General features: G+C 44.1%; 1 protein-coding gene across 1 annotated transcript in view; it reads left to right on the forward strand.

Moving 5' to 3' along the window:
* The window catches only part of ablim1a (actin binding LIM protein 1a), a 112,613-nt gene that overhangs the window by 68,958 nt on the left and 18,083 nt on the right, over positions 1-25,572 (forward strand). Inside the window, exons 5-15 of the mRNA XM_065023443.1 lie at positions 2,585-2,711; positions 3,166-3,259; positions 12,868-12,955; positions 13,166-13,230; positions 16,623-16,700; positions 17,637-17,795; positions 18,110-18,154; positions 18,260-18,295; positions 18,625-18,751; positions 21,065-21,172; positions 23,500-23,604. Of these exons, the coding sequence (XP_064879515.1) occupies positions 2,585-2,711; positions 3,166-3,259; positions 12,868-12,955; positions 13,166-13,230; positions 16,623-16,700; positions 17,637-17,795; positions 18,110-18,154; positions 18,260-18,295; positions 18,625-18,751; positions 21,065-21,172; positions 23,500-23,604 (1,032 nt within the window). The remainder of the gene's footprint in view (positions 1-2,584; positions 2,712-3,165; positions 3,260-12,867; positions 12,956-13,165; positions 13,231-16,622; positions 16,701-17,636; positions 17,796-18,109; positions 18,155-18,259; positions 18,296-18,624; positions 18,752-21,064; positions 21,173-23,499; positions 23,605-25,572) is intronic.

Consider the following 25,572-nt stretch of genomic DNA (forward strand, 5'->3'; position numbering starts at 1 on the left):
AGACAAGATTTTCAGGGACCTGCACCGGCAGGGTGTAGTGGTGTATATTGATGACATTTTCATATTCTCCGCTACACGCGCCGACCATGTGTCCTTGGTGCGCAGAGTACTTGGTCGCCTGTTGGAGCATGACCTGTACGTCAAGGCTGATAAATGCCTGTTCTTTCATCAAGCCATCTCCTTCCTAGGGTATCGCATTTCCACATCAAGTGTGGAGACGGAGAGTGACCGCATTTCAGCCGTAAGTAATTGGCCGACTCCCTCCACGGTAATTGGGGGTGTAGCGATTTTTAGGATTTGCCAATTACTACTGGAGATTTATCCAGGGTTTTGGTCAGGTGGCTGCTCCCATTACCTCACTGCTGAAGGGGGGTCCTGTACTGCAGTGGTCAGTTGAGGCGGACAGGGCTTTTGGGCAACTAAGGGCTCTGTTTACCTCGGCACCCGTGCTGCCCATCCGGATCCCTCTTTGGCATTCACAGTGGAGGTGGACGCGTCCGAGGCTGGGATAGGAGCAGTGCTCTCTCAACGCTCAAATACGCCACCGAAGCCCCGCCCCTGTGCCTTCTTCTCGAAGAAGCTCAGCCCGGCGGAGCAAAACTATGACGTGGGGGACTGGGAGCTGTTGGCTGTAGTCAAGGCCTTGAAGGCGTGGAGACATTGGCTTGAGGGGGATAAACACCCTTTTCTCATTTGGACTGACCACAGCAATCTGGAGTACATCCGGGCAGCGAGGAGACTGAACCCTCACCAGGCAAGGTGGGCCATGTTTTTCAACCGTTTTGTTTTCACCCTTTCGTACAGACCAGGTTCCCAAAACGTTAAGTCAGACGCACTGTCCCGGCAGTATGACACAGAGGAGCGTTCCATGGATCCCACTCCCATACTCCCCACCTCTTGCTTGGTGGAACCGGTAGTGTGGGAGCTGAATGCGGAGATTGAGTGGGCATTACGTGCAGAGCCCCCTCCCCCTTGGCGTCTGTACCTTCCGTCTGCTGTCCGCAACCGGCTGATCTTTAGGGCCCACATGTCATCCTGGGATCGGTCGGACAGTGAGCTGTCTTAGTGGGAAGTACTGATGGCCCACTTAGGCTAAGGATGTGAGGGTTTATGTTCCCTCCTGCTTGGTAAGTTACAACACCTGCCCGTTCCACAACGGCCGTGGTCGCACCTGTCGATGGATTTAATAACCGATCTTCCACCTTCACAGGGAAAAACCACGATCCTCGTCTCCTCCCTTTGCCCGGTCTCCCTACGGTCCTACAGACTGTGGAGGCCCTGTTTACTCACATCTTCCGGCACTATGGGGTACCTGAGAATATAGTGTCTGATCGGGGTCCCCAGTTCACTTCGAGGGTCTGGAGGGTGTTCATGGAACTTTTGGGGGTCTCGGTCAGCCTTCACCCCGAGAGTAACAGGCAGGTGGAGAGAGTTAACCAGGATGTGGGTAGATTTCTGAGGTCTTATTGCCAGAACCGGCCGTGGAAGTGAGCAGAGATGGCCCAGAACTCGCCCCGCCACTCCTCCACTAACCTCTCTCCCTTCCAGTGTATGTTTGGGTATCAGCCGACTCTGACTCCTTGGCCAGACCGAAGCTCCTGCGGTGGATGACTGGTTCCGGCGCGAGGAGGAGACATGGGATGCCGCCCATGTCCATCTTCAGCGCGCCGTGCTGCGCCAGAAAGTTGGCGCAGACCATCACCGCAGTGAGGCCCGGTGTTCGCACTGGGTCTGGCTCTCGGCCCGGAACCTGCCCCTCTGCATGCCCTGTCGGAAGCTGGGTCCGCGGTTTGTGGGGCCATTTAAAGTCCTGAGGAGAGTGAACGAGGTATGTTATAGGCCGGTGGTGGCTGGTCCGCTCCAGGAAGCTGAGGTGCGGGAGGTTCCTCCACCCCCTCTGGACATCGAGGGGGCCCCGGCGTACTCCGTTCGATCCATCCTGGATTCGAGACGTCGGGCGAGGGGCCTTCAGTACCTCATGGACTGGGAGGGGTACGGTCCGGAGGAGAGATGCTGGGTTTCGGAGGAGGATGTGTTGGACCCTTCTATGCTGAAGGGATTTCCACCGTCTCCGTCCGGATCGCCTTGAGCCTCGCCCTCCGGGGCGTCCATGGGCCAGTGTCGGCGCACTGCTGGACCCGCTGGTCAAGGGGGGGGTACTGTCACGACTTCTACCGAAGTCGGTTCCTCTCCTTGTTCGGGCGGTGTTCGGCGGTCGACGTCTTCTAGCCATCACGATCCATTTTCATGTTCCATTTGTTTTGTCTTGTTTTCACACTCACCCGGTTTCAATTCTCTAAATTACATGTTGTATATTTTCCCTCTGTTTTCACCCATGTCCTCGTCGGGAATTGTTTGTTGTATGTAATGGGGCCAAGTATGTTATGGTGTGTGATGGGTTTTTACCCACTTTCTTTATTTGTATGTTGGTTTTCGGAGTTTGTAAGCATTTATTAAATATATCTGTTTATACCAATTTCGTTCTCTTGCGTCGGACTTCCCTGCCACCAGCACGCACCCCATTACTGTGTGTGTGTGTGTGTGTGTGTGTGTGTGTGTGTGTGTGTGTGTGTGTTTTTTACAGGCTGTACGGGCTGTGGTAGAGACATTAAGAATGGTCAGGCTCTATTAGCTCTGGAGAGACAGTGGCACCTGGGCTGCTTCAAGTGTAAGGCATGTCAAAAAGTCCTCACTGGGGAGTACATCAGCAAGTAAGTCTAAAAAACAACTATTATACATTACATTTACATTTAAGTCATTTAGCAGACGCTCTTATCCAGAGCGACTTACAAATTGGTGCATTCACCTTATGACATCCAGTGGAACAGTAGTGCATCTAAATCTTTTAAGGGGGGGGGGGGTGAGAGGGATTACTTTATCCTATCATGACATGCTTACACACAGTGAAATACACACATATTATACTTGCAGACAAAGGAAAACACATTATTCTATTCTACTCTATTTAATTTTAATCTAATCTATTCTAATGCACACAACATACACACAGTAAACTTGCAGACACAGTGAAAGACATTGTTCGATTCTATTCTGTTCTATTACACACATAGTGAAACACACAGTATACTTTCAGACACAGTGAAAGACACAATTCTATTCTATCCTATTCTAATGCAGTCTGTGTTATCCTCTCTCTCTGCACAGGGATGGCACACCCTATTGTGAGAAGGACTACCAGGTCCATTTTGGGGTCCAATGCGAAGCCTGCCAGCAGTTTATCACAGGCAAAGTGCTGGAGGTAAGCCAATCACCTAACTTTCATTCCTCCCCCTGACTGTCACCAATTGGCTGATTGGTTTAACACATAGGGAGAGCCGAACTCTGTCCGGCGTTCAAACTTACTCTTGAAAGTTGTAATAGTAGAATGCACAAGGTGGGTAGTGCATCATCAGTTTTCATCTTGTCATGTCAGTCATTGCATACCTTAGAGAGCTATTTATAGCTTGTCAGAAATGTCCAGATCAACTAGCCCATGTCAGCTAATGTTTTTGAGTTAGGTTTTTTTTATCCCATAGATTTTGTTGTAATATTTGAGTCACAAATGAGCTTTAAAACTTCAACATTTTCTCTGCACCCCATGATAAAATGTGTAGAATTCCAGGAAATACGCTTTAAAATGGCAAAATGTTCACTCCCCCAACAAGAGGGGTGTGAGCAGTTTGTGTCATGAACAGTGCTTGTGCCTATAGAAATAGGCGTGGCCGGTGCGCATAGATGGGGGGCGCGGGATGTTTCCCAATGCTGGAAGGGGGGCCTGAGTGAAAAAATGTGGGAACCCCTGCCATAACTCATAGTCCGATTGCATCTCTGTCTGCAGACAGGCTGGCCACTACTATGGCAGGGAGAGAGAAAGGACATATAGCTGGGGAGAGAGAACATCAGAGAAATGCAGGGTGGAATGACAGAAGCAGATAGGAGAGGGGCAAACAGAATGAGTTGTGTCACACAATGAGGCAGACAGATTTGCTGCTTTGTTCTACTCTGGATGCACTGACAGTAATCTAGCCATCGCTACTCTGTTTCATTCCCAATGGATTTGGCCATTGCCTGTGGCCAATGTCTGTGAGTGTGTGTTCACAAAAATAATTCACCTTTAGCATAACAAATTCGTGTTAGTGACTATTTGGCGCAGTCCTGTATTCAGAAGATGTATCAATGGATTACCTAAGAGCATTTCACAGTTCTGCTAAAGATTAATCGTTTTTGTGTAGACACATATCGACACTATGGTTTTCTTTAGCGCAGTTTGTGTGTGTGTCTGGACTGGAGGGTGGTTCTGGACCAACAGGGATGGTTAAAGAGTCACCGGCATTGTATCTAATGACATTTTTTTATACTGTAGCTTATTCAGATGTGCGTGTGATCCAGCCAACCCTTACAGGTATTGCCAAGCCTGAAAATGAACTATGAAAATACACATTTTCAAGGCCATAGCCACATATCTGTGAATTGGCACTTGTCTATTAGCTTACTGGTGAGTGGGAAGGGTGGTTGGTCAGGGGCTGGTTGCTTCTCCGTTCTTCTGTTCAGTGTCCTGTTCCTAATAGCTTTTGTGTGACATGTTGCTGTGCATGCTAAGCACCTCATTATACAGTTTCAAAGTACTGTAGCCCCCTATGCAATATCAGGGGAGGATACTGTTAACTTTACTTTAGCACAAAGGGAGGATAGCTCCTATATTTGAAGGCATGTTGACTGACAGTGAACCCTTTGTGGTATGCCTGGATGAATGGGTAAATCAAAGGTAGATTTAATCAGTTGACTGTATATGTATATCATTTTAACCTCGTCTCCAGGCTCGAATTGTTGGCGCATAGAGCCTTTCAATAGTGTGGGAATGTTTGTAACTTAGGGGGTGTGGATTTAATGAGTGACATGCTACTCAATTCAAATTCTGACCGAATCACACGACTGCATATTAAAACCTGCCTATTTCTAAAATGTATCTTCTTAAAATCTGTTTTAAACCTAAACTTAACCTTAACCCTAACCTTAACCACACTGCTAACCTTATGCCTAACCGTAACCTTAAATTAAGACCAAAAAGCACATTTTTGTAGCCAATTTTGACTTTGAATCTGACTTTGTGGCAATGGAAGCTAGGGGAAACCGAGGATGAGCTAGCCTGTGACAGTTATATTAGATTGTCAATCAATCAATCACTTTAACCATATTATTTTGGGGAAGCACAAATTTAAAAAGTGTATACGTGAAAACTATTTGTGCTGCTTGTGCTTTGAAGTCCACAATGTAGGGGAGGGTGGCGCTAAATGGTATGGGTTGTGCTAGATGGTGATGGACTGAGAGATCAGCCAATTCAAACCGGTGGCTGTTTTTGCCGCTCCTCCCATAGTCTACCATTCAAGATCCATTCTGAGACGCTGTGAAACCAGACAGTTCGACAGAGAGAGAGGTGTCTGGTGGACAAGATTAATGTCATGTAAATGCCTCTTAATTAACTGCTCCTGTGAAGAAATGCACATACACTGGACATTACACTAAACCATACCCTGGATGGACTAGTGAGTCAGCATGTTCCAGTTCTTAAGAAAACTGCATGTGGGTTGATTACTTAGTGCACATCAAATGATGACATAACATGACTATGTTCCTTCTCTCTGCTGGGCTGTTGTTGTTGACGTGATGAACAAGTAAAGACGGCCATCAGTGGAGCAGTGTCGGTGTGAAGGAACGACATGGGAATGAGAGACACGAGAGAGCTACACACACACACACCACACCACACCACACCACACCACACCAACCACACACTGAGTGCTCTGAAACAGGGTTCTAGCCTATGTGTAACATGGCGCCGACAGAGATGGTCGCCTCACTTCGAGTCCTTAGGAAACTATGCTGTATTTTGTTTTGTATGTATTATTTCTAACAGTGTTATTACATACAGATATAAGAGCGACATCAACTTACCAACATTACGACCAGGAATACGACTTTCCTTCGTTCGGACCACCACCCAGGACATTGGATCTACTCCCAGAGGCCGAGCCAAAAGAACGTTGCCGCAGGAGAGGTAGACGGAGCGACCTCCTGGTCAGACTGCGAAGGCGTGCACACAACCCATCGCTTCAGAGCATATTACTCACCAATGTCCTGTCTCTAGACAACAAGGTTGATGAAATTAGGGCAAGGGTTGCCTTCCAGAGAGACATCAGAGATTGTAACATTCTCGATATTGTTGCTCCTGCTGCCGCTGTTGCTTCTCCTCATACCAGCGCCTCTCAGCTCTCGCTGCCTCCAGTTCTTCTTTGGGGCGGCGATATTCTCCAGGCTGATCCCAGGGTCCTTCTCCGAACAATTCATCCTCCCCTGTCCATTCCTCTCTTTGTTGCTCCTGCCTGATACCACGCCGCTTGGTCCTGTTGTGGTGGGTGATTCTGTAACGGTTCTCGTCTGGTGAAGGAGAAGCGGACCAAAATGCAGCGTGGTATTTTTGAGACATGTTTAATGACGATGAAAAAACACGAACAATACAAAAACAACAAACAGAACGTGAAAACCTATACAGCCTATTTGGTGACAACAAACACAGAGACAGGAACAATCACCCACGAAACACTCAAAGAATATGGCTGCCTAAATATGGTTCCCAATCAGAGACAACGAGAATCACCTGCCTCTGATTGAGAACCGCCTCAAGCAACCATAGACTATGCTAGAAAACCCCACTAAGCCACAATCCCAAAACCTACGAAAAACCCCCATACATAAACACAACACAAAATAAACCCATGTCACACCCTGGCCTGACCAAATAAATCAAGAAAACACTAAATACTAAGACCAGGGTGTGACACTGTTTCATGGAAACATGGCTCTCTCGGGATATGTTGTTGGAGTCGGTATAGCCACCGGGTTTCTTCCTGCGTCGCACCGACAGAAACAAACATCTCTCTGGTAAGAAGAAGGGGCTGGGGTGTATGCTTCATGATTAATGATTCATGGTGTAATCATAACAACATACAGGAACTCAAGTCCTTTTGTTCACCTGAACTGGAATTCCTTACAATCAAATGCCGACCACATTATCTCCAAAGAGAATTATCTTCAATTATAGTCACAACCGTGTAGATCCACCCCTAAGGAGATACCTCGATGGCCCTCAAGGAACTTCACTAGACTGGAAAACATATATCCTGAGGCTGCCTTTATTGCAGCTGGGGATTTTAAACAAAGCTCATTTGAGAACCAGGCTCCCTAAATTCTACCAGCACATTGACTGTAGCGCGGGCAATACACTAGACCACTGCTACTCTAACGTCCGAGATGCATGCAAAGCACTCCCCCGCCCTCCCTTCGGCAAATCCAACCACGACTCCATTTTGCGCCTACCGTCCTATAGGCAGAAACTCAAACAGGATGCACCTGTGACGAGAACTATTCAACACTGGTCTGACCAATCGGAATCCACACTTCAATATTGTTTTGATCACGCGGACTGGGAAATGTTCCAGGAAGCCTCAGAGAATAACGTGGATTTATGCGCTGACCCAGTGAATGAGTTTTTAAGGAAGTGCATTGGAGATGTTGTACCCATTGTGACTAATAAAACCTACCCTAACCAGAAACCGTGGATAGATGGAGGCATTCGTGCATAACTGAAAGAGCGAGCCACCGCATTAAACCATGGAAAGATGTCGGGAAATATCACCGAATTTAAACCGTGTAGTTATTCCCTCTGCAAGGCTATCAAACAAGCGAAATGTTGGTATAAGGACTAAATGGAACCGCAATTCAACGGCTCAGACACGAGACATGTGTGACAGGGTCTACAGGCAATTACGGAATACAAAGAGAAAACGAGCCACCTCACAGACACCGGCATCTTGCTTCCAGACAAACTAAACACCTTCTTTGCCTGCTTTGAGGATAATACAGTGCTACCGACGCGACCCGCTACCAAGGACTCCTTCTCCGTGGTCAACATGTGTAAGACATCTAAACGTGTTAACCCTCGCAGGGCTGCTGGCCCAGACGGCATCCCTAGAGGAGTCCTCAGAGCATGTGCAGACCAGCTGGCTGGTGTGCTTACAGACATATTCAATCACTCCCTATCCCAATCTGCTGTTCCCACATGCTTCAAGATAGCCACCATTGTTCCTGTACCAAAGAATGCAAAGATAACTGAACTAAATGACTATCGCCCCGTAGCACTCACTTCTGTCATCACAAAGTGCTTTGAGAGACTAGTCAAGGATCATATCACCTCCACTTCACCTGCCACCCTAGACCCACTTCCGTTTACATACCGCCCCAAAAAGTCCACAGACGATGCAAACACTGCCCTATCCCATCTGGACAAGAGAATACCTATGTAAGAGTGCTGTTCATGTATCTTATACCGTTTTAAAGGTAACCTTGTTGTTAATTCCACCAGTGTCCGATTTCAAATAGAGTTTACAGTGAAAGCACCACAAACAATTATGTTAGGTCACCGCCAAGTCACAGAAAAACACAGCCATTTTTCCAACCAAAGAGAGGAGTCACAAAAAGCACAAATAGAGATAAAATTAATCACTAACCTTTGATGATCTTCATCAGATGACACTCATAGGACTTAATGTTACACAATACATGTATGTTTTGTTTGATAAAGTTCATTGTTTGTTTGATAGAGTTTACATTGCCGCGTTACGTTCACTAGTTCCAAAAACATCCAGTGATTTTGCATAGCCACATCGATTCAACAGAAATACTCATCATGAATGTAGATGATAATACAAGTTATACACATGGAATTATAGATATACCTCTCCTTAATGCAACCACTGATTTAAAAAAACCTTTACGGAAACGGCGCTCAGAAAAATAATCAAATTAGCCACCATGTTGTAGTCAACAGAAACCAGAAATCACATTATAAATATTCCCTTACCCTTGATGATCTTCATCAGAATGCACTCCCAGGAATCGCAGTTCCACAATAAATTATTTGTTCGATAATGTCCGTTATTTATGTCCAAGTAGCTACTTTTGTTAGCGTTAGGTACACATATCCAAATGCTCGTGTATTACTTCGGACAAAAACATCAAAAGTTATATTACAGGTCGAAGAAACATTTCAAACCAAGTATAGAATCAATCATTAGGATGTTTTATCATAAATCTTCAATAAAGTTCCAACCTGGAGAATTCCTTTGTGTCTAGAGGAGCAAGTTGATATCATGTGGAATGCGCATGACCAGGAAATGGCTCTCTGCCAGTAACCTGACTCATTCAGCTCTTATTCAGTCCCGCAACTCAGGAGAAGCCTCATTCAAGTTTCTAAAGACGGTTGACATCTAGTGGAAGCCTTAGGAAGTACAACTTCATTCATATCCCACTGTGAATTCAATAGGGCCTGAGTTGAAAATCGACCAACCTCAGATTTCTCACTTCCTGTTTGGATTTCTTCTCAGTTTTTTGCCTGCCATATACTATTATGTACTATTATACTCACATACATCATTCAAACAGTTTTAGAAACTTCAGAGTGTTTTCTATCCAATACTAATAACAATATGCATATATTATCCACTGAGACTGAGGAGCCGGCCGTTTACTCTGCGCACCTCTGGGCACCTTTCATCCAAGCTACTCAATACTGCCCCTGCAGCCATAAGACGTTTTAAGGCCCTGGGGCTCAACCCCGCCCTGTGCAACTGGGTCATGGACTTTCTGACGGGCCGCCTCCCAGGTGGTGAAGGTAGGAAACAGCATGTCCACTTCACTGATCCTCAACACTGGGGCCCCACAAGGGTGCATGCTCAGCCCCCTCCTGTACTCCCTTCTTCGTATATATTTCGTATATATTTTAATCTCACTTTACATCTACGGACTGAATATACTCTCCTGCAACCGTCCTCTCCCGATATGGTACGGATCTGCAAGTGCTATACTATAGAACCCCCTTCTGAAGCTAGCCAGCTAACTAGCTACCAGCCAGTCAATTCCTGCCAGTCTGAATAACGCGATATCAACCCAGAGCATATCGGACTGCTTTTTATCTACCACATCTCCGGATTCCTACTGCAAGCTCTGAACCTTTACACTGGATCATCTTAGCAATGATCTTAGCAATCATTGCCTCATTGCCTGCGTGCTTCCGTGGTCAAACGACCACCCATCATCACTGTCAAACACCCCCTAAAACACTTCAGCAAGCAGGCCGTTCTAATAAACCTGGCCCGGGTATCATGGAAGGATATTGACCTCATCCCATCAGTAGAGGATGCCTGGTTGCTCTTTCAAAGTGCTTTCCTCGCCATCTTAAATAAGCATTCCCCATTCAAAATGTTTTAGAACTAAGAACATATATAGCCCTTGGTTCACGCCAGACTTGACTGCCCTTGACCAACACAAAATCATCCTGTGGCGTACTGCATTAGCACCGAATAGCCCCGCGATATGCAACTTTTCAGTGAAGTCAGGAACCAATAGACTCAGTCAGTTAGGAGAGCCAAGGCTAGCTTTTTCAAACAGAAATTTGCATCCGGTAGCACTAATTACAACAAGTTTTGGGACACTGTAAAGTCCATAGAGAATAAGAGCACCTCCTCCCAGCTGCCCACTGCACTGAGGCTAGGAAACACTGTCACCACCGATAAATCTACGATAATAGATCATTTCAACAAGCATTTTTCTATGGCTGGCCATGCTTTTCTCCTGGCTACCCCTACCCCGGCCAACAGCTCAGCACCTCCTGCAGCAACTTGCCCAAGCCCACACTCTGTCAATCACTGCATTCTTATTGGCAGACTCAATAGGCTTGGTTTCTCAAATGACTGCCTCGCCTGGTTCACCAACTACTTCTCAGATAGAATTCAGTGTGTCAAATCGGAGGGCATTTTGTCCGGACCTCTGGCAGTCTCTATGGGGGTGCCACAGGGTTCAATTCTCGGGCCGACTCTTTTCTCTGTATATATCAATGATGACACTCTTGCTGCTGGTGATTTTCTGATCCACCTCTACGCAGACGACACCATTCTGTATACATCTGGTCCTTCTTTGGACACTGTGTTAACTAACCTCCAAACGAGCTTCAATGCCATACAACACTCCTTCTGTGGCTTCCAACTGCTTTTAAATCCAAGTAAAACTAAATGCATGCTCTTCAATCGATTGCTGCCCTCACCCGCCCACCCAACTAGCATCACTACTCTGGACGGCTCTGACTTAGAACATGTGGACAACTACAAATACCTAGGTGTCTGGTTAGACTGTGACCTCTCCTTCCAGACTCATATCAAGCATCTCCAATACAAAATAAAATCTAGAATTGGCTTCCTATTTCGCAAAACAAAGCCTCCTTCACTTATGCTGCCTAACATACCCTCGTAAAACTGACTATCCTACCGATCCTTGACTTCGGCGATGTCATTTACAAAATAGCCTTCAACACCCTACTCATACTAACTGGATGTGGTCTATCATAGTGCCATCCATTTTGTCACCAAAGCCCCATATACTACCCACCACTGCGACCTCTATGCTCTCGTTGGCTGGCCCTCACTACATATTTGTCGACAAACCCACTGGCTCCAGGTCATCTATAAGTCTTTGCTAGATAAAGCCCCACCTTATCTCAGCGCACTGGTCACCATAGCAACACCCATTCGTAGCACGCACTCCAGCAAGTAAATTTCACTGGTCATCCCCAAAGCCAACACTTCCTTTGGCCGCCTTTCCTTCCAGTTCTCTGATGCCAATGACTGGAACGAATTGAAAAAATCACTGAAGCTGGAGTCTTATATTTCTCTCTCTAACTTTAAGCATCAGCTGTCAGAGCAGTTTAACGATCACTGCGCCTTTACACAGCCAATCTGTAACACACCCAACTACCTCATCCCCATATTGTTATTTATCCTCTACGCTCTTTTGCACCCCAGTATCTCTACTTGCACATCATCATCTGCACATCTAGCACTTCAGTGTTAATGCTAAATTGTAATTATTTTGCGTCTATGGCCTATTTATTGCCTTACCTCCCTAATCTTCTACATTTACACACACTGTACTTTGATTTTTCTGTTATGTTTTGACTGTACGTTTGTTTATGGGTAACTCTGTGTTGTTGTTTGTGTCGCACTGCTTTGCTTTATCTTGGCCAGGGCGCAGTTGTAAATGAGAACTTGTTCTCAACTGGCCTACCTGGTTAAATAAAGGTGAAATACATTTTAAAAATCAAATAAAACCACCTGAGCTGCTGCCTGTTCACACCGCTACCATCCAGAAGGCGAGGTCAGTACAGGTGCATCAAAGCTGTGACCGAGAAACTGAAAAACAGCTTCTATCTCAAAGCCATCACTGTTAAACAGCCACCACTAACAAAGAGAGGCTGCTGCCTACTTACAGACTCAAATCATTGGCCACTTTAATAAATAGATCACTAGTCACTTTAAATAATGCCACTTTAATAATGTTTACATATCTTACATTACTCATCTCATATGTATTGTATTTTATACCATCTATTGCAACTTGGCCAACTCGGCCATCGCTCATACATATAAGAACAAGCATTTCGCTACACTCGCATTAACATCTGCTACCATGTGTATGTGACCAATAACATTTGATTTGATTTGAGCCGTGGCATGCTACTCATTATGTAAGAAAGCATATTGTGTTAAACTCAACTGGATTCTCCTGAAGGCGGAAGGTAGCCTAGCGGTTAAGAGAGTTGGGCCAGCAAGGTCACTAGTTTGAATCCCCGGGTCGACTTGGTGAAACATCTGCTGATGTGCCCTTGAATAAGGCACTTAACTCTAATTTCTTCTGTCAGTAGCTCTGGATAATAGTGTGCTAAAGGACTAAAATGTCAATTACATCTCTGTGTGTTTCCAGGCAGGGGACAAACACTACCACCCCAGCTGTGCACGATGCAGCAGGTGCAACCAGATGTTCACAGAAGGAGAAGAGATGTACCTGCAAGGTGAGCTAGATGGGCTGAAGTTATACGTGGAGCATTTTACGGGTTATTACGGTAGAGCTGGGTTGGTTTAGCATGGTCCCTGATCTGCTGTATTGCCAACTCTTAGGTTTGATCATAAATGTTGGCAAGAGAGCACAAACAGATCTGGAACCAGGTTACGTTTGGTCGTCTTTGTTCTCTAATACCATCTGTCTCTGTTCTCTTCCACAGGATCAACAGTGTGGCACCCTGGCTGTAAGAACACAACCAGAACAGAGGAAAGACATAGGGAACGGGTAGGAAATACATCTGCCCATTAACTACCTCTTGTACCTTGACCTTTTTTGCACTGTGCAAGTGTCTCTTCTGTCAGCCACTCCTAATTTGCCCCCTATATCCTGTCCCCTTGGCCCTAAACCTGTTTGCAGATTTTGTAAGGTGGAAATAATAAGGTGGAAAATCCACCACTACACTGCTTATACTTACCCAGACACCACAGATCTGAAAACATCAAAGGGTTAGAGCCAAAGAGAAGGGATAGGGAGTGATCATTCAGTGATCACACAGACACCTATGGTATGCCTCTCTCCCCCTTTAATCCTATGTCTACCGGTGTATGTAGTGTGTGAGTGTCCTTTGCTCCGTGGTGGTTGTGTGTGTGTGACCTGCAGGTTTTGGGTCAATTCCACTTCAATTCAGTCAATTCAGAAAGTAAGCAGACATTTTCTCATTGGAAAGAGTTGATAAAAAAACATACATGTTCTCATTGGAAAGCATTGAGAAAAAATGTACAGTTTACTTCCAGAATTTACTGAATTGAAATGGGATTGACCCCAACCTTGGTGAACTGTGATCTGGCCAGCTGAATGGGCTCCATCTAAGTCAGGTTGGAGAGCCCATGTGTGTGTGACTTCCTGTGAATCCCCCCTCTCCCTTCCCTTCCTCCACAGCTGTTGCCTCCGTCACTATTACTCCTCCACAAAACAGAAAGGCAGGTACTGTATTCGCTATTGACTATGCGATGGCATCATCCTGTGTTCCTTTCACCAAGATGTTGCATAGGTCATAGGACATGATGCACTGTGTGCTGACCCCTGCTGGAGCCAGCCTGCAGTGTTAAAATGCTACACACATTTGCACATTACATCTCATACACCTGTATCGCCCTCATGTAGAAGGAGCATGGGCTAAAGACACAGACATATTTGAGGAGTAGACATGAACAGTGTTCAAATTATACATGGACTCTTGTGGATACCCAATGGCTCTTGCGGGCATCCAATTTGTTGTGGGGGTGCCCAGTCCACTTGTAATTCGGACCATGCAAATAAATATCAAACAATAAATTACTGGTTGTTTTCACCCAAACTACTCTTTAAAAATACCCCATTTAAGGCCTCCCGAATGGCGCAACGGCCTAATGCACTGCATGAGGCGGCGCACAATTGGCCAGGCATCGTCTGGGTTATGGGAGGGTTTCACCGGCCAGGATGTCCTTGTCCCATCATGCTCTAGCGACTCCTGTGGCGGGCCAGGCGCATGCACGCCGACAAAGTCGCAAGGTGTACGGTGTTTCCTCCGACACATTGGTGCAGCTAGCTTCTGGGTTAAGCGAGCAGTGTGTCAAGAAGCAGTGGGGTCGTGTTTCGGAGGACGTATGGCTCTCGACCTTCTCCTCTCCCAAGTCCGTACGGGAGTTGCAGCGATGGGACAAGACTGTAACTACCAATTGGGGAGAAAAAGGGGTAAAAAGACCCCATTTATAGTAACCATGTGGTTGTGAAAACATGATTCATGTCAATGGCTGCATTCAATCAATACATGAATTCAGGACTGTTGTTTCCATCTGAATTCTGCATTTCCCATTAGAAGGCATGTGGTATTTACAGTATTAAGGACATTACTAATGCTCTCATTCACTTTGCAAGAGGCAAATTATTGATGACATTGCGAGATTATTTGTTTGTATTTTATTTAAAGATTTAATCTACTTGTCATATGAGGTGTGACAATGTGGGGCATTTATAACGCTGGGCCAGTACCAGAAAGGTCATTGGTTCGAATTCCCAAGCCAACAAGGTAAACAATCTGTCAATGTGCACTTGAGCAAGATACTTAATCCTAATTCGCTACAGGAGTGCCGTACTACTATGGCTGACCCTGTAAAACGACACATTTCACTGCACGTAGTATCTGTTGTATGTGACAATAAAGCATCTTCTCATGGAATTTCTAAAACAAAGTTAGGTGTTGAACTAGGTGTCTTTTCCCCTCCTGTTGATGACGCAGTGATTGAGTTGACATACACTATATATACAAAAATATGTGGACACCCCTTCCAATTAGTGGATTCGGCTATTTCAGCCACACCAGCTGTTGACAGGTATACAAAATCAAGCAAACAGCCCTGCCTCTCCATAGACAAACATTGGCAGTAGAATGGCCTTACTGAAGAGCTCAGTGACTGGTAGGCCAGGCAAGCTCACAGAACGTGACCGGCGATTGCTGAAGCGTGTAGTGTGTAAAAATCGTCTGTCCTCAGTTGCAACACTCACGACCGAGTTCCAAACGTCCTCTGGAAGCAATGTCAGAACTGTTTTTCGGGAGCTTCATGAAATGGGTTTCCATGGCCTAGCAGCTGCACACAAGAGTAAGATCACAATGCCAAACAACGGCTGGACTGGTGTGAAGCTCGCCACCACTGGACTTTGGAGCAGTGGAAATGCATTCTCTGGAGTGATGAATCCCGCTACACCATCTGGCAGTCTGATGGAAGAACCTGGGTTTGGCGGATGCCAGGAAAATGTCACCTGCCCGAATGCATAGTGCCAACTGTAAAGTTTGATGGAGGAGGAATAGTCTGGGGCTGTTTTTCATGGTTCGAGCTAGGCCCCTTAATTCCGGTGAAGGGAATCTGAGCATCCAATGACATTCTAGACAATTCTGTGCTTCCAACTTTGTGGCATCAGTTTGGGGAAGGCCCTTTCCTGTTTCAGCACGACAATGCCCCCATGCACAAGCGAGGTCCATACATAAATTATTTGTCGAGATTGATGTGGAAGAACTTGACTGGTCTGCACAGAGCCCTGACCTCAACCCCATCTAACAACTTTGGGATGAATTGGAACGCTGACTGCGAGCCAGGCCTAATCGCCCAACTTCAGTGACCTACCTCACTAATGCTCTTACCACTGAATGGAAGCAAGTCCCCGCCTCAATGTTCCAACATCTAGTGGAAAGCCTTCTCAGAAGAAGTGCAGGCTGTTATAGCACCAAAGCGGGGACCGACTCCATCTTAATGCCCATGATTTTGGAATGAGATGTTCGACCAGCAGGTGTCCACATACTATTGGTCATGTAGTGTATTTCACTCATCATTTGCAATGGGGGCAAACATAATGCTGTAGCAACTTGGACCCAACACCTAGCAACCTCGTCAAGAGGTTAGGATCTCTTGGTGTAACAGTAAGAGATACAAACAGGTGTCACTGGACCAGTGTTTGAGTCCTGGTTGGGGCTGTCCCTTGAATTTCCTGCAATGCCGATTGAAAAAGGATGAGATGACATGAGCCAACTGAAAGATAACTAAAAGCTAGCCCAGAGATGCCCTTGAACTTGCACCGAGAGATGTTGTCTTGACATATCCCATTTCTGTTCAATAATGTAACCAACAGTTCTCCTCTTGCAGCCTTCGAGGTCGTCGTCCGAGAGTATCTGTTCCAGACCTGGTTCAAGCATACCTGGCTCACCGGGTCATACCATATATGTGAGTTCTATCTCCCGTATATCTTGCCTGGCGACTCACATTCAATTTTTCCACTGCTCTGCTGCAATCTTTAGTCTGAGACTACTATCATTGAAGTAGTTTGTGGTGAGGAGGGGCACGAGGGGTGTTGTACAAAACAAAGTAATCAGCGATTGGATAGTCTCTAACCAATCAGAGTATTAAAGCAAATGATGAATTTTAAAATGGGTCCCTTTAACCACATGTGTTCTGGCTCTGGCCCAACCAGAGTGTACTTCGCATTCGGTGAAGGTTCGGGGAGGTACTAAAATCCAGACTCATTGCGGAGAATAAACTAACGTTTATGGGCGTGGCATAGCGTTTGGCAGGAGCAGGGAGTCTGGGGAGCCAGGCAAACATACATCTACCTTCACACACGTAACGGGGCTGGATGTGCTGCTTCTATTTTTAGAATTTAGGCCACTTCTCCCCTAACGAAGCTTAAAATAAATTGTGACTCCCTGTGTAAACTTTGTCTTAATCCTTTTTCATACCGGTACATAGATTTTCTGTTTCCCCTTACATTGTTCATGTTTCTGTACCCTTACTGCCAATCCTTACTTCATGTAAAACAGAAGGGGCCCTAGGCTTATCAGACTCCCTAATAGTTATTCTATAGACCGTTGCAAATTGATTGTAACTTTCCCAAAACTCCCAGGTATTCCACAAATCCTGGTTGGAAGATCCAGTCAAGAGGGAATAGGTAGCAAATCTGTAAATCCTCCAAATGGGATTTCTGGAAAACCTGAGAATTTGGGGAAAGTTCAAGGAATTTTGCAACCCTACTGACCACTAATACTTGCTAGTGTTAACCTGTCTCGGTAGATGTGTGCTTTTAGTTGTGTATAACCTCTCTCGCTCTGTCTCTATGTATGTGTCGATCTGTCTGTCTGTCTGTCTGTCTGTCTGTGTCCCTAGGCAAAAGTAGACAATGAGATCCTTGATTACAGGGACCTAGCCGCCATTCCCAAAGTCAAAGCCATTTATGACATAGAGCACCCTGATCTGATTACCTATGAGCCTTTGTACACCATGTCCCTGGATGAGAGGGAGGAGAGGAGGGAGAGTGTGGGAGAGGTAATTAGAATGCAACCATGCATGAACGTCTGTGTGTGTTTGCATGCACGTGTGTGTGTGTGTGACGCATCATGTAAAAATGAATGAGCCTGCATTCTGAAGTTACAATCGGTGCTGTGTAAGTATTTGTTTGAAAGAAAACGTCTGTGATGCATAAATAATACAATCTTAAGTCATATTTCTTCCATCTTTCCACCCTGGAAAGTATGTCTGTTGTTGCAGGGTGGAAGGCTGACACTTTTAGTGCATTTCATGTTTAGTCTAGTGTAAATCCTTTCACATTCAGTTTGCTGAGTCACCTTCTGTGTCCACAGCTCCATACTGCGAGAAGGGAGCGTTCCTCCATGCCAGACGACAAGGTAAGGCACCCAATTATTATCATTGGTGGTACATGGTTTTGGTGTGTCTGTTCTTACAGTATGGTAATGTTGGATGTTGATATTAATAAATGTTTTCTTTTTCAGTCCTCAAGACACATGTCACCTACACCGTCTGCTGAGGTGAGTGCCTCTGTCAAGACAGTCAGTGGTTTGATTTATATTTACATTTACATTTAAGTCATTTAGCAGACGCTCTTATCCAGAGCATCTTTACTTGACAGTGGCTACGATGTAATTCCATCTGCTTCAAAAACAAAACTTGAAAGTAAAAAAGAGAACACTGTATCTCAGTACCGCATTACACCATAATGCTCTTGTTTAGCGTTCAGGAGGAATAGAATAGAATAACTTAATTGTGTTGCAGAGAGACAGCTTCTGTGGCTGATAATGAAGAGAAGCTCCTTGGATTGATAGTTTGGCAGGTGAGGTCACTGTGTTGTCCCTGTTAGGGCTGCTATGACATGAGGGAACGCATCCTCCAGAGGTCCACCAGTCAGGGTTCTATCGGATCACACGTCTACAATCGCAATAGTTACACCCCGTTGTCACGCTCACCGCAGCATTTTCACAGACCAGGTGAGTGTGCGTGTGTGTGTGTGTGTGTGTTTGTCTGTGTAGTTGTGTGTATGTATGTGTGCGTGTGTGTGTGCGAGCATGTGTGATTTGTATTGTTACTCTTTACAGGTTGCTCAGGAGAAAGAATTGAAAATAGTCTGATAAATACAGTAGGCACTGACTCTCTCCACTATTCCCTTGCGATTTTGACAAGAACACAATACCACTTGTTCACAACTCACAGGAGTAACATTCATGCCTGTCACTCTTTCTTAACCCCACCGTAATCTTAAGTCCCCACTGCAGCTGCTCTGTTGCTGTCCTCTTTTATCTTTACTCTTCACATCTTCACTGACCACCCTGGTAACACTACAAACTTGAATGAATATTCCTTATAAATACTTTAAATGTAAAATAATTGAATAATTAAATATTTATTTATTATTAATGTACAGTGGCTTGTGAAAGTATTCACCCCTCTTGGCATTTTTTCCTATTTTCCTACCTGGAATTAAAATACATTTTTTGGGCGTTGGTATCATTTGATTTACACAACATGCCTACCACTATGAAGATGCAAAATATTTTTTATTGTCGAACAAGCAAGAAATAACACAAAAAAACGGAAAACTTGAGCGTGCATAACTATTCACCCCCCCCCCTCAAGGCAAAACTGCTCCAGCTCCTTCAAGTCGGATGGGTTCATACCACCGATTCTCAATTGGATTGAGGTCTGGGATTTGACTAAGCCATTCCAAGACAATGTTTAATGTTTCCCCTTAAACCATTCAAGTGTTGCTTTAGCAGTCTGCTTAGGGTCATTGTCCTGCTAGAAGGTGAACCTCCGTCCCAGTCTCAAATCTCTGGAAGACTGAAACAGGTTTCCCTCAAGAATTTCCCTATATTTAAAGCGCCATCCATCATTCCTTCAATTCTGACCAGTGACCAATGCTTCACTGTGGGGATGGTGTTCTCGTGGTGATGTGTTGGGTCTGCCAGACATAGCATTTTCCTTGATGGCCAAAAAGCTCAATTTTAGTCTCATCTGACCAGAGTACCTTCTTCCATATGTTTGGGGAGTCTCCCACATGCCTTTTGGCGAACACCAAAAGTGTTTGCTTATTTATTTAAACAATGGCTTTTTTTCTGGACACTCTTCTGTAAAGACCAGCTCTGTGGAGTGTACGGCTTAAAGTGGTCCTATGGACAGATACTCCAATCTCCGCTGTGGTGGTTTGCAGCTCCTTCAGGGTTATCTTTGGTCTCTTTGTTGCCTCTCTGATTAATGCCCTCCTTGCCTGGTCCGTGAGTTTTGGTGGGCGGCCCTCTCTTGGCACGTTTGCTGTGGTGCCATATTCTTTCAATTTTTTTATAATGTATTTAATGGTGCTCTCTGTGGGATGTTCAAATTTTCTGATATTTTTTTATTACCAATCCCTGATCTGTACTTCTCCACAACTTTGTCCCTGACCTATTTGGAGAGCTCCTTGGTCTTCATGGTGCCACTTGCTTGGTGGTGCCCCTTGCATAGTGTTGTTGCTGACTCTGGGGCCTTTCGGAACAGATGAAAATATACTGAGATCATGTGACACTTAGATTGCACACAGGTGGACTATTTTGAACTAATTATGTGACTTCTGAAGGTAATTAGTTGCACCATATCTTATTTAGGGGCTTCATAGCAAAGGGGGTGAATACATATACACGCACCACTTTTCCATTTTTTATTTCTTTGAATTTTTTTAAACAACTAATTTTTTTCATTTCACTCACCAATTTGGACTATTTTGTGTCCATTAAATAGGAAAAATGCCAAGGGGGATGAATACTTTTGCAAGCCTCTGTATATATATTTTATAGTTTATTAATGCAATTGATATACACACCGTTTTTTCATTTGAAGGTGTATCTCGTAATACACTTTTTCCTTATTCCTTATCCCCATCTCCTTCAAATAGTTTTTCCTCCAAGTTTGTTGTTTTCTAGTTTTTACATGATTCCGATTATCTCCCCCTTCTTTTCGTTCACCCTCTCTCACCTCCCCCTCTCTCCCTTCCTAACTGTGGTGGTGGTGTCCACTGGGTCTGTTTCCTCTCTCACCTTTCTTCCACATCTTTCCTCTCTCCCTGCCTCCCTCCCTGTCTTTATCTGTGATGGTATGTCTACTGACTGTATTACTTCTTCCTCGACTCCACACCTCCCTCCTCCTTTTCCACCTCCCCTCCACGTCTCTCTCACATTTCCCTCCACATCTCCCTCCCCTCCCTACCTGTGGTGGTGTCTCCCCACCGGCTCTGTCCCCCCCTCCCCTCTCTCACCTCCCCTCCCCTGCAGAAACTCTGACAGGCATGCAGAAGCTCTGCTCTGACCTGTGCAGTAACAGCCATAGTGACTCCCGCCCCACCTCCCCTTTCAGACACCACTTCCTACCCCATAGCCAAGGTAAGACAGGGCCCTAGTCCCCATGGTCCCTCCACTCTCCCCACTACCAAGGCAAGCTGTGTCACCTCATTCAAGTCTTAATGCCTCATACGCTATCGCTAAACTACTCATGTCCCTACCACATTCTTCAGCCCCTATACATTGCTTAGTGAAAGTCTACACACCCCTTGCACTGCTTTAACATTTGATCTGAAAGGGATTACATTCAAAGTGAAAGAAACATTATAGAACATTTTCTAAATGAATTTAAAATATATAACAAACATATCTTCACACCCCAGCGTTAAAACCTGGTGAAAACACCTTTGGCAGCAATTACAGCTGTGAGTGATTTTGAATTTGATTCTACCAACTCTGCACAACGCTTATGGCAACATACTGTATATCCATTGTTTTTGTCAAAATTGTAATGCCAAAGACACACCAGAATGGATTTCCAAAAAGTGTTGAGTTTTCCTGAGTTTTCCTGCTTGACATTCAGACTACGTTTTTATATTTCTGTCCATCAGTGATTTCCAACCAAATTTACTGAGCGTTTAGCAATTTAGACAAAAACAATGGATATATATTGCCATAAGAGTTGTGCAGAGTTGGTAGAATCTTATTAAAAATGGTTCACTGCTGACAAAGGTATTTCCACCAAGTATTAACTCAGGGGTGTAAAGACATATGCAATCAATAAATCTTTGTCTTTTAGTTAATTTATTAATTAGTTAATAAACATTTATATATATTTGTATTTTACTTGGGGTATGTAGACTTCCACTAGGCACTGTATACTGTTGCCATGCACATTTGATGTGAAGTGAATGTCAGAAGCTGACTAGCCTGGTCCCAAATCTGTTTGTGCCTTTTTTACCAACTGACTGGCAAACAGATCTGGGACCAGGCTAGAGACGTCTCTTCTGCTGTCATGATATAGACATGCAGCCTAGTTCACTTAGACCAGAGGTTCCCAAACTTTTTCACTCAGGCTCCCCTTCCAGCATTGGGAAAATTTGAAATGTTCCACCCAAGTCACATTACTGACAATTTGCCTGTTTAATGATACATGTCCATTATGTCTACTTGCACAGCCTGGTCTCCTAGACTAGACGTAACATAGTAAATATAAATCCTGGACACTCAAATTAGTATGAGATGTTACGTTTGGTATGGTTACATAAGACATATGGTTACTTAAGGCACAAATGAAAGTAGGGTGGATGGGTGGGAGTATAATGCGAACATCTAGCAACCCGGAAGTTGTGAATTCAACTCTCATCATGGAGAACTTCAGCATTTTAGCAAATTAGCAACTTTTCAACTTTTACTTACTACATTTTAGCTATTTTGCAACTAAGCATGTTAACTAACCCTTCCCCTAACCTTAACCCTATTAGCTAACTCTAACCCTTTAACCTAACTCAACTCCTAACCCCTAGCCGAACTAACATTAGCAACCTAGCCACCTAGCTAGAATTCGTAACATATCATACATTTAGCAAATTCCTAACATATTGTATGTTTAGTGAATTTATAATGTATAATACAAATTCTAATTCGCAATTTATCTTATGTTACGACATCCACAAATTAACACATACCATACTAAACGTAACATATCATACTAAATGGAGTTTATGGAATTTCATACAGAATAATACGAAATGCTCTGAGACCAGGTTGGCCTACATCCTATGGTTAGGTCTCATATTACCTCATGGCTACAGTATGTTACTAACATTGTTGGTTGAGATTAGTAGGATTAGGGACGGGTTAGGGTTTGATGAGAAACATTTTCCAGCATCCATGTAGTTAGCATTAATCTGCCAATTGTTTTGGATAAAACGTGTTTTTAAAATGATAAACTAGATATTAGATATGATATCAGTCTTACGGTCTTTTGTGTTTTGATGCTGTTTGGTTGCATGCTAAAATGTGTCCTCATCCTCATATACTGTGTTATGATAGGGACAAACAGAGTGAATCTGTAGCTGTACCAAACTCAGAGTTGCATATGGTTCATACTGTATGCTCTGGTATGCTTCTTGTCTGCTGTATGCTTTAACTATGCTTTAACTAACTCTGCATGATTTTCCCATCCATTGATTTGGTAATACAGGATCCTTCAATAGTTCTCAAAACTGGGTCACTCTTTCAGAGTAAAGTAACATCCACTTGCGTCCATTTTTATGCTTGACCCTAATCTCACATGCCAGACCTTACAGCTATATCCAATACTCAGAGACACGCTCGTCTGGCTCTGCAAGATTAGCTTTCTCCAAATTTATGATTTCCTTATGGTTGCCCTGCTTACATTTTGTTCTTGGTTCTTCTCATCGGAGGCACTGATCCACCCAGCGGGCGGAGCTCCCCTATACCCCAACGGCCAGAGAGCCGGCCGGTCACTCCGCCTCTCTCTCTGACCCCTAAACATTTCCACCTCCCAGGTAGGAGATACACGGAGTGCACCCTGTCACTGTTACTGCTACTGGTCACCTGAGACTTTTTATTGCTCTCACGCAACTTCTCTCTACCACTTTTTCCATTTCAATAATGCTTTTGGCTCATGTGTCACTGGAAAAGTGTTTGATACGTATACATGAAATGCAAAACACTGAGCACAAACTGATTGAATCAACGTTGTTTCAACGTAATTTGTCGACGTATTGTGGCACGGACTCTACATGGAAAATACATTTAAAAAATGTTGACATAGACAAACGTTGTATAAAATATGTTGAATTTGTACCTTTAAGATAATGCCAGATCTTCAGCGTTATATCCACTATCAGAAAAACAAACAATAAACTGGGCATAGTCTACACATAGTCTTTGGTCTCCCATCCAAGGTTTTAACCAAGCCCAGCTATGATATTTGTCATTGACTATTACCAATGTGCTATTGTGAGAATGATTGATGATAGATCCCCACTTAAAAACTAAATAGATAGGGCCTCCCGAGTGGTGCAGTGGTCTAAGGCACCTCATTGCAGTGCTTGAGGCTTCACTACATTCCCGGATTCGATCCTAGGCTGTGTCACAACTGGCCATACCCAGGAGACCCATGCGCTGGCGCACAATTGTCCGCGTTGGGGGAGGATTTGGCTGGACGGGATGGGTGGCGGGTTGGGTGCCTGCAAGCTGACTTCAGTTGCAAGCTGACTTCAGTCGCAAGCTGTCTTCAGTCACATTGGTGCAGCTGGCTTCCGGGTTACGTGAGCAGTGTGGCTTGGCAGGGTTGTGTTTCAGAGGATGCATTGCTCTCAACCTTTGCCTCTCCCTAGTCTGTAGGGACAAGACTAATTACCAATTGGATATCATGAAAAAGGGGTAAAAGTATTTTAAAAATATAGGAATAAACAAAATAGATTTACTATTGCTATCAAAGTCATTCCAAAGGGTAGGTTTAACAGAGCTCATATATCATATATGATATCATCAAGACATCAAGACAGTGGATGGTTGACATTTTACGTGCTCCTAATCAATTGTATTTTTATGTTCGTTGTTTGTAACTGATTTTTTTACTTATTTTATACTTGTTACTTTTATGTCTTATTCTTATTCATGTTTTTTAAACTGCATTGTTGGTAAGGGGCTTGTAAGTAACATTTCAGTGTTGTATTCGGCCCATGTGACTAATACAATTTTATTTGATTTTTGAATGACACAATTTAGGCTTATATAGCATTTGCAAAGTCATCAAAAGCTATTGTTTCATTTCAACCCAGAATTCAACATAAAATAGACAATACAATAGGCCTAGGGTTTTAAGCTTTGGCTGATTTTCAAATTGAATGATATTTAGTGATTGAAAACTGTTTGGTTGTCAACACAACAAAATATCAACATTTGAAGGAGATGAAGCCTCTATATTCTGATTGGATAGTTGCATCTGTGCCACTGACTTAGTCTGGCTTTCATTTCAGTTTGTCTACAAAATAATAATTGATATGTTGGATTCAACTCCATCTCAACTAAAAATCTAAGTTAAATAATAAGACTCAATCAGATCAAATGATTTAAAGTGCATTTAACGTTGGATTTGATTTGATTTAATCCTATCCTTTAACTTTGATGTTTGATTGAGATGGAGACGTGAATCCGACGTACCAATGATTCATTTGTAGACAAACTGGAATTAAAGCCAGACTTGTGGACTAAATTCACCAAAGGCGAGGCATGCATGATTTTCTTTTTATAAGCATTGTTTTGAATTATAATAACCCAACCGAAGCCAGGTGGGCAGGTTGTCCTCCATGACGCCTCGCTCATTTAAAACCTGTCACGAGTTTTGTGATTTATTTGCTGCCGCTGTAGTCACACAAAACATTTTTTGTTGTCATTATTCACTTTTTTTTTTACTCATTTGAATTGGAAGAAGTAGCTAAATATATATATTTTTTACCATAAAT

The sequence above is a fragment of the Oncorhynchus nerka genome, linkage group LG10 (assembly GCF_034236695.1).
Source record: "Oncorhynchus nerka isolate Pitt River linkage group LG10, Oner_Uvic_2.0, whole genome shotgun sequence".
NCBI lineage: Eukaryota > Metazoa > Chordata > Actinopteri > Salmoniformes > Salmonidae > Oncorhynchus > Oncorhynchus nerka.